This window comes from Dysidea avara, chromosome 2, assembly GCF_963678975.1.
Source record: "Dysidea avara chromosome 2, odDysAvar1.4, whole genome shotgun sequence".
Classification (NCBI taxonomy): Eukaryota; Metazoa; Porifera; class Demospongiae; order Dictyoceratida; family Dysideidae; genus Dysidea; species Dysidea avara.
Window position 1 is genome coordinate 4,990,318 of NC_089273.1, and position 10,235 is coordinate 5,000,552.

The following is a 10,235-nucleotide window of genomic DNA, read 5'->3' on the forward strand; positions in this document are numbered from 1 at the left end:
GACTGGCTCTGTAAAACCTGTCTTTTAGTTTTTCTGGTAATTTGACTTCACTGAAGCATACAACTTCACAATGAGATTGCTTATTACCTTAAACCTTTTACAAGGAGATGTGCTATGTATGATGTATTTTCACTCTGACCAAGTAGACATCGCACAAGTAAAAAAATGATATAGACAAACAAAGTTGAACTTTTGGAAAGGCAGTAAGACTAGAGCCAGCTATGTGTGTGTGTATTACTACACGTGTATGTACTGTATGTATGTCTCTCTGTGTTGTGTGTATTATGGCTTCTTATTGATCGTTTTATTACTTTAGAGACATCACATGTTTCACATTGGCTTCAAAACAGAAGTGTGACTATCCCCAAAGTTTGTTTACGGAAGATTAAGTTCTATAGAATGTATGTAGTAAATAACCATATATGGGTATATATACAATTCTGTTTGTGAATATGTCAGTGTTCTCTTATTGCTTCTAGAATACCTTTGAAGTAGCACTTTGGACAAAGCAGACTAATGTTCACTACTACTGGGCAGCAAATAATAGTGTTTTTCAAAAATTTAAACATCGAAAGTTAATGTAAATACTTCAATAAACATCATTGGTATTACATACTCCTAAACACGTAGTCAGTTGCTATAAAGCTATTTTTTACAACTATCCCTAACCTGAGACCACTGCTTGAGGTTTCTCAGTTTACTAGAGTGGTACATCTCCAGTATATGGAACAGTTAATTGTTTGTTATTTTAGTAGTTTTTCAGTAATCCTGCATTCACTGATGTTTTACTGAGAGTTTAAAACTTAGTAAAACAATTATGTTCCATATGCTTAAAGTTATTGACATTCTACTAACAGTACAATTGGGTACAACTACAGTAAAGCATCTTAACAAATTAGTAAACCAAGAACTTTCAAGCAGTGGACGGGGGTAGGGGGACGCACATTATGTGCTGTATATTGCCATGATTATACAAACAGTTGTGAAAAGGTGCCAGTGAAGAGGGATTTCTCCAGGGGAATGTTTTGAAATGTAAGTGTGCCAAGTTTTAATCTGGAAGCAATTTTAGAGAAATAATTGAGAGTTAGCAAGTTGAAAGGAAAATATTTAAAAATAAGAACTACGTATATAGTTACATATAAGAAAGCCTGCTAGCTCTTTAAGACAATTTTATTACATAGTGGACTGTAAGAAAGAATTAAAACTAGAAGCAATTTTTAATCTGAAGAGTAGACCAGTGGCGGATCTAGGAATCTATAAAGGGGGTTTCCAGTTTAGAAGGTGGAGATATACACTGACATGAGATACACAAATACATGCAACAGCGATTTATCACAAGGTACTATTCAAAGGTCATGTTAACCCAGTACACTGTAGCAGGTTACAGTCAAGGCTATACAAAATCTTGACAACAAAGACTAGATGGTGAATTGATTTCCAGTGAGCATGTTAGGGCAAGTGCCTCAATTGAAACCAGGAAATCTTTCCTTAGTTACATGAGCATTACCGATCTTTTGTCAGTTCATTCTACAGACGGGCCCTGTGTGGGACAGTGCATATCATACATAATATGTGTTGCGTTAAAATATTCAGATACCAGTTTGGCACCGCCGACCCTATTTAGGCACTTATATAAGCACCCCGAAAATAGGGTCTGGTCTGTCTAAAATCAAGGACTTGTGCTACCGTTACCGAAAACTGGTGCGTCCAATCAAATCGTAGTATTGCCAATTAAATGACAAACTATAGTATGTTTGCATTGAGCTGAATCCTCAAAAACATTTAATAACTCATGGATGCAATTACACACGATCTTGAAATTTGGCTCATTTGCAGTACTGCTTGATCCGCTAAAAATATTTCGAAATCTTGTTGTTCTAATGTTTGACATAATATTTACGGCCAATCAAAATTTTCACAATACATTTCCTATGGAGAAGCCATATAAGTACAGTGTCCATTAGAGCCCTTTCCCGAACTTGTAATGGAGCCAAAGCGTACGTGTCTTTTGTTGACACCTTTGCTGTTACCAATAATCATCTGGTTGGCAGAAATGTTAACTCTGTTGAAAAAAACCCACTTTTATTTTTTTATTTTAGCTGTTTTTCAGGGTTCAACTCAACGTGAACATACTATATAATGAGTTTACAACTAACTTGATATCGCACTTTACAAACAATCAGCACCACACTAGTTAGTATATAATTGTACCTAACACTGTGATTCCCCCCTTTTTTTTCCTGGGCACACCAGCTGTGCTGACTGCCCAGTAATCATAAATAAGTCATATTATGAAACACCTGGAAACAAATAGTATATTGTGTAACAACCAGTACGGATTTAGAGCTAGACACTCTTGCGAATCACAACTCTTGCTAACAATTGATGATTTTGCTCGTGCATTAAATAACAGGTTACAAGTCGACATGGGGATTCTGGACTTCTCAAAGGCATTTGATAAAGTTCCACATGCCAGGCTTGTGAAGAAATTAGACTATTATGGGGAATACGAGGGAAAACACTTTAGTGGATTACATCTTTTCTACACAACAGATCACAGCAAGTAGTCACTGAGGGCACATACTCATCCCCATGTAAAGTCACTTCTGGAGTACCTCAGGGTACAGTTTTAGGACCAACACTATTTCTACTACATATTAATGATCAAATATCAAATATTCAGAGCACTGTTCGTTTATTTGCTGATCGACCAATAAATTCTCCTAACGATCATCAGCTATTACAACAAGACTTAAATACACTAAATACTTGGGCTAAAACATGGCAAATGAAATTTAATGTTGACAAGTGTTGCATTCTTCAGTTATCCAAACACCACCATAAAACAACATTTCTTTATCACATGTCAAACAAACCCCTCAAAGTTGTTGAACAGCATTCTTACCTTGGAATAATAATAGATCACAATCTTTCTTGGGGACCACAAGTTAACCATGTATGTAACAAGGCAACCAGACTAATCGGTTTTTTACAACGTATCTTAAGACAACGTTCACGTGCACTTAAAGAACTAAGCTATAAACAATTTATCTTACCTGTGCTGGAATATGTTGCTGCAATTTGGGACCCATACCACCTAAAGGATGTAAATAAAATAGAAATGATACACATAGAGCAGCTAGATTTGTCCTGAATCAACCATGGAGAAGGAATATGCGAGATAGTATAACTGATATGCTAACATTATTAGAATGGCCACCACTCCAATTAAGGAGAAAATGTGCAAGATTAACTCTATTATACAAGAGTATCCACAACCTAACTGAAATACCTAACAGCTACTTACCAACATTATCACCTGTCACCATTACAAGATCTAATCATGAACAAAAATCCTACACTATCATATATCAATAGACAACACCTTATTCAGTCAGTAAGATAAGTCACTAGGTCTAAGTCCTTGTAGGTTAGGTAATCCTAAGGCTGCAGCACATGTTGCTGTCAGACCTTCAGTGCTGGTCACTGTAAAGTGCTAATAATAAATACTTAAGGTTTAAGGAAGAAAATCCATCCCTCCTGGAGGAAGACTGAGTGTGGCCCCGACTAGACATTGGGTGACCTGCAGTTCGAATCCTGGGGCTGGAGGGATTTTTTCCTTACTTTGGCCCCTTTTCTGTTACACCTTATTCAGTCAGTAAGTTAAGTCACTAGGTCTAAGTCCTTGTAGGTTAGGTAATCCTAAGGCTGCAGCACATGTTGCTGTCAGACCTTCAGTGCTGGTCACTGTAAAGTGCTAATAACAATTATAAGTACTCATTTTTTCCAAGAACAATACCAGAATGGAATGGACTACCACAAGACATCATCAACCAACAAACTATTGACAGCTTCAAACAATTATTATACAATCACTTTTAATTTAATGTAAATTAGCACTTATGCCCTAGGCGGGCTCTGGTAATTAAACAATATAATAATAATAATAATAAAATAAACGGTGTTTCTAGAGCTCCGGCAGCCGGAGGTGGTTTGCCAATGCTACAGCTCCGTCACTCCATCACGTGATGTGATACTTCAACACGCGGTATTTCAGTTGAACTATAGACTGGGCCGCCTGTCGCCTGTACCTGTATCGTGCTGTATGGTTTAAATGGAAGAAAGTGACTCTGAGCGGGAGGGAGTGTTAGGGACCGTTGAAGAGGAGTGTGACAGCGTAAACTTTGTTCTTGGTGAGAAGTTTTCGTCTTACGAGCAGCTGAAGGAGAAGATTACTGCGTACCAACAAGGGAATAATGTCCAGTTAGCCTACACTGACTCGCGGACGCTGGATGCTGCTCGGAAAAGAGCACCGAAGAGAATACAGAAAGCAAATGAAAAATTACATTATTATTCTTTGCACCTTACGTGCAATCTTGGTGGAAAGCCGTTCCACAGCAAAGGATCTGGCCAGAGACCTTGTCACAGGTATAGCAACTAAGTGGTCGAAACTTATTTAGCTGATGATGCTACGTATAATACTATGTGCAGCACGATTAAGCAGAATTGCAAAGCTTGTATAAAGCTTAACTTAAGTGAAGATGGCCAGTACCTGGAGGTCACAGACGTCTGCAATACTCACAATCATGAAGTCAGCAAGGTACAGTATGCTAGAAATTAATTACATCATGCATTGGGCTATTTCTATTACGCGTGTACATGTAATTTTTTTTTCTAACAGGCTATTTATGATCATTTACCCCGACAACGAAAGTTGACACCATCTGAACGGAATGAAGCTGCTGAATTGTTAAAATTAAGGGTGAACAATAAGCTACTTCAGCAGCACCTATCACAATCAACTGGGAAGATTGTTACCCTAAAAGATATCAGCAATATAAAGCACTCAATACGGAAAATGGATGGAAATGATTTGGAAAAATTGTCTTCTTATCTGAAGGCAATAGAAGGTAAAACATTTTGTGTAACTGAGCAATGTACATCACCAAATATTTTATTTATTGTGCATTGCAACTATTCCACATTTTCGCACAAACCTAATTTTACAGTATTAAATCGATACAATGGGTGAAATATTTATGAACAATAAAAATTGTGTAAATTTATTGAACACTTGTTTTCATGATGAAGAAAGATGCTAAGTGCAAAAACATATTTCCCAAAGTTTAAAAATCTTTGTTTACTATCATCAATGTTCCAAAAGATATGAAAAATATGAGCATTAGTATGCTCCATGTTCAATAAGCCATTCACTCTCACTTTTTTTCAAATTTTACCCTTGTAGTGCTGAAAGGCATAAATTACTTATTAATTTTATGAGAAAGTAACAGTGAAAGTCATGTTGATTGTACTCGTAAGTTGTGACTGTTGAACTAGGCACATGTAATTTATTTTCAAGTTCCATTTTGTCACTGTACAAATCAATCTTTCTGTTTTTACCAGTTTTCTTTGAACGTTCTTAGTTTATAGGCTGAAACTTTGGTTGACCATTCCTATGTAGATAAATATGTAATTAAAATGGAGTTAAAAATGCAGATCCGGTCTTATATAGCAGCAGTACTTCTTTGAGCACATAACATAGTTATCTCATATGCACTTGCATAATATATATTATGTACATGCATACTTGAATGCAGAAGTAATAGAGGGGTGTGTAAGCACCCTTCTATATCTCCTCTAACAGACTGGAAACTGACTTACTAATGGACTAGAAACTTGCCTTAAATATGTATATATGCATTACTTAACTGCATGTTTAGTTGTCTTAAAACAATATCAATTGCAGTTATGACTTATGCAAACCTCTGAACACAATCTTGAAGAGTGCTTGAACTGATATAGGATGCAGATTCAAGGCTGCCAGGCTTCCGAGGTACAGTCATGGATTTTTCTCCTTTCTGCAACTTTTCAAATACACTTAATTAATATAACATCTTAAACAGGCTGTAGGACCAGGTGTCCTACAAACCTTCAGTTGCACTTGTGCTGTAAAGCCTTAAAAGAAATAAATAACCCCTGCACTTGAAACTAGTTTGAAATCCAGTGGTTAGAAGTAGTATACTCATCATGTTATGGCTGTAAACCTGTTGCAGTGACGTGTAATCCAAGAAACAAGCTTGGAAGATACCATCAATTATATGCTATAGTACGTATTTTTTGGATTTTTATTCAAATTAACTGCTGCAATTATTGCTTTTGCAAGTCCCACACACCTGCACATGCCTACACACACACGCACACACACACACACACACACACACACACACACACACACACTGAACGCCACAGGTGTGAGTGCTTTTTGCATGCCATATGTACAGCGCTGTATATAGCAGGGTTAAAAATCAAGAGTTATTTGGATTTTCCAAGTCAACTGAGCCATAATGTTTACAAAATATCGGATAACATGAATGACGTATCAATCAAGTTTTATCACTGCATTGGTTTAGGTGGATGGCAATGTAAGTGTGCCACTGGTGGGGTTTCATGCAGAATGAATGATTAGTAAAAATGTGACCGGATTTTGGAAAACCGTCGATATACGCACAACAGCACTTTTGTAATAAAACGCATTTAAAAACTATGGGTAAAAAATGCAAGCTCCAGAAAAAAAATTATGCAAGTTTTTATCATCTCATCGTCTCGCTGGTGGGTGAATTAAGCCGCCAATGGATAAATCCTGGGAATCATCGTGTTCGCCTGTACATAGGGAGTACAAAAATCTTTGTTTCATCTACATACACGAAAGGATTCCAAAGTTACAGACGTTTGTTTACGTTGCGGTGACGAAAGAATTTACTGACGATCGTTTTTCAGTGAATTTGCCTTCCTTCTCGAACAAAGAAGCATGCCTGGGGAAAAAAACTATACCTTGGTGGATGCACAAATTCATGGCGAACACAATGAGCCAAGATTAAATTCCGTACGTTGTTGTATTAGTAAGTTATGATGGTTTATGTAAGTGCCTGTAGATTCTTTTCTCGATAGCTTCTGTACATATCATATTATTTGCTCGTCCGGCTGTCTAGTACTGTATTTCCAACGCTGCTTAACTTAGGAAGCTGAAACTTGGCTAGTACATTCCCCTGTCCCTGTAGAAAACAAAGAACAAATAAAATGCATTTAATTTGTGCGGATATCGACGGTTTTCTAAAATTAGGTCACAAATAATGACTGTATGCAAGCAGCCTATTGCTCCACCCCTTTTCACAGGGTAGTGCTGACAGATTAGTCATTATAGGTGCCTTGTATGTAGGGGGAACATAACATTTGTAATCAATAACTCAAGAATGGGACTGTGTGATGAAACACGGAATTAGTTTCTAATAAGTTTTGGATGATATCTCGAACAGCAAGATTTACATGCTGCTCTCTGTAGGCCTTGGAGCCACACCCACTTATTGCAATTATATTGTTGAAGTAGTTCATCAATAAAAACTTATCTGGTTCGGAATAATGTACTATTTATGGCAACATTGAAATCAGGTCACTATACTACCAATTCAGATGACCTGGAAGTAACCCAAGGTGTTCATGTTCACTATTTATATCTAAAACTTCTAGCTATATTTTGGGCACCCCACTAGTATAAGTATTAAAATTTCTAGCTATATAGTGTGAGCTATAATAATGATCAGTCAGTAAAATAATTGGTGTTGGTTTGGCTAAATAAGTAGGTTCATCACCTATGGGCAATATCACACATTTCCAATAAGTGGGCATGCCCCACAAAAAAAGCTGGCAAAGAATTATACAATCACTGTGTTTCCCATTGAGTTGTATGATATATAATGGATTAGTGGGGCATGGCTCCACGTATGCCTACAGCCATGTAGTAATAGAAAAATATTATCTATGCTACATAGTGAATATGACTCAATAAAGAGCTCAGACCATGATACACCATGATGCATCAATTCCCATGTCACCAAACTAAATGATTAATGTCACCAATTTGGGTCAGACGTGGATATTCTGTAAACCAGCTCAGAATGTGACCCGGGTGACTCGACCCTGATTCAACGCTGATTTGTACAAGTGTATAATGTTTTGTTCAATATTTGATATTAGATATAACTGCTGCTATGTATCATAAAATGTAGCTCTTGATCCATACCTTGGTTTTAGGGTTAGTTCCAAAATTACTATAGGGGTCAGTGTGTCATCAAGATCAGTTTCAACCCTAATATGTAGAACATATGTACCCGTGTACATACTTGAAGTGCTCTTTAGAGCTATTTCTTCCAGGATCAACAGTTGAATTTCTGTGTGATGAAGACAAGAATCTTGTTGGTATTGTTTTTCAAGACGGCATTATGAAATCAACCTTTTCTGCTTTCCCAGAAGTTTTACTGGTGGATGCAACATATAAATTAACAGAATTGAGGATGCCCGTGTACTTGATGATGGTGGTTGACGGAAATGGTCAAAGTGAAATTGTGTGTGCCTTTGTTACAGTTTTGGAAACTGAGGAGTCAATGGGAAAAATGATACAAGTTTTCAAGTCTCACAATCCAGCTTGGGCCTCCTCAAGAGTTTTAATCTCAGACAAAGATTGCAGTGAGAGAGCTGTTTTTGCAAAAGAGTTTCCTGGTATTTGTTTACAGCTTTGTTTATTTCATGTGTTACGAAGTTTTAGACGAGAGATTACTTGTGACAAAATGGGAATCAGAGCTGGAGAAAGAGATCATGCTTTGGAAATTTTGTTAAAACTTGCATATTCTAGGTCTGAGTCAGACTACAATCAGCACTATGAAGTAAGCAAGAATGTGTGATGCATAAGTTGTTACCACTTCATCAGTGTAAATAGCTGATGTGCTTATTGCAGTCATGCATCTGCCATACTCACTGTACACATGGCTCAATCATGTATATGTGACCTGCTGAGAGAAAACCCGACTTGCTTGATTTTACAACTACTTTGTTGTTTAGAGAGAATAAACAATGGGGTGTTAAAGTTGCAGTCTTTTCTGGTCAGTACTATGTACTTTTGGAGTTACAGCACTAGAAAGCAAAATTTGCAACATTGCCGTGAATTGAGGTATTCATCAAGGTACGATAAACTTACATTTTACAACATAACTTACGTTTTCTTTGTGGTACAAAAATGAAGCAAGGATATTCTCCATGAAAAGGCAAATCTAGTGATGTATTACGCATTTCAGTTTATGACATTTTTCACTGATTTGTGAATGCTTTATTAAATATCATCTGGCTACTTATACTGAGTGAGCTACACAATAGCTTATTAAGAGGCGTGGTTACCATTTCTTGATTTCTACGGCAATTAAGAGAAGACAATAAGTATCTGCTTAATAGTTGGCTTAAAAGGGTTCCAGCTAGATAAAAAGAGCTAGTTAACTACACATGTACAACTCACCTATAAGCGAGTTTTAAAAAGGGTTAGGCTAACTTATTTCAAAATGGGCCTATCTAAATTTGTAGTATTAAATCTGGGTGGCGCATTTCAAAATGGGTTGACCAATTTTAAATCAGTCAAATTTCGAAGAGGTTCATAACACTATTGTATCATGTGTATTATGCATGTAGGTATGTTATGTGACTTCATGGTGTTGTTATTATAGGATTTACAGTATACCGCATAATGTATGATACACAATTCATATTCAAGGAATAAACATTAAAACATATCTATTGTGATTATACGTGTGGATCATTTACTGTATGAGTAACTACCATGGCTCACCATGTTATAGGGACTTTTCTAGACGGTTTCACTCTGTTGTAATTATTATCCAAGTTAGGGAAAGAATGATAACTAAGAAATATTATATAAGTGTACTTGCTTATTACCATGTACTGTATACTGTACTAGTGCAAATCGTTGCACGGTAGTATGATTGCAATGATTTCAACATTTCTCATCAATGTATGTACCATGATCACTTATACCTATTCTTATACTGTTTAATTACTCAGTTTGCATGCCTCAACCAGCACATCCTTAATATATACCTCTTGTGTTCTGCTCATGGATAGATGAATACAAAATTATATATGTATACTTTATGTAATATCCTAATTTAAATTATAAATCATTGTACAGGTACAGCACACTCATGCATTTTTTTGAACACTTTTGTGCCCTGCTGTCAACTTTACGGAATGAGAGGGATCACTGCACATTGATGGCTATGGTGAAGAAAAGGATTGATATGAAAGGTCCTGTAGAAATTGAATACTCCTCAGTTCTCACACCTTATGCATTAAATTATGTATCCAAGCAGCTTTCATTGCGGAGGAAGGTCACCATA

The 10,235-nt window shown here is 36.6% G+C and overlaps 2 protein-coding genes across 3 annotated transcripts in view; one reads left to right on the plus strand and one right to left on the minus strand.

The window, feature by feature from the left end:
* Positions 1 to 10,235, minus strand: part of LOC136246481 (uncharacterized) — a 126,444-nt gene that overhangs the window by 16,440 nt on the left and 99,769 nt on the right. The gene's annotated exons all lie outside the window — the stretch shown is intronic.
* LOC136246477 (uncharacterized) lies at positions 3,981 to 10,202 on the plus strand. Of its 2 annotated transcripts, none has more exons than XM_066037953.1 (5): positions 3,981 to 4,428; positions 4,492 to 4,600; positions 4,682 to 4,910; positions 8,209 to 8,717; positions 10,028 to 10,202. In XM_066037953.1, the coding sequence occupies exons 1-5, from the start codon at positions 4,115 to 4,117 to the stop codon at positions 10,052 to 10,054; spliced, it is 1,188 nt and encodes a 395-aa protein (XP_065894025.1). In that variant the 5' UTR covers positions 3,981 to 4,114; the 3' UTR covers positions 10,055 to 10,202. The 2 variants fall into 2 exon arrangements, with proteins under 2 accessions (XP_065894025.1, XP_065894026.1); XM_066037954.1 differs by lacking the exon at positions 10,028 to 10,202 and adding an exon at positions 8,893 to 9,467 and having other exon boundaries at positions 3,982 to 4,428.

Excerpts from the sequence above, each read along its gene's own strand:
- LOC136246477 (XM_066037953.1), top strand. The coding sequence starts at position 4,115 with ATGGAAGAAAGTGACTCTGAGCGGGAGGGAGTGTTAGGGACCGTTGAA. Across the intron at positions 4,429-4,491 it reads GGCCAGAGACCTTGTCACAG|CACGATTAAGCAGAATTGCA; the intron begins GTATAGCAACTA and ends TACTATGTGCAG. Across the intron at positions 4,601-4,681 it reads ACAATCATGAAGTCAGCAAG|GCTATTTATGATCATTTACC; the intron begins GTACAGTATGCT and ends TTTTTCTAACAG.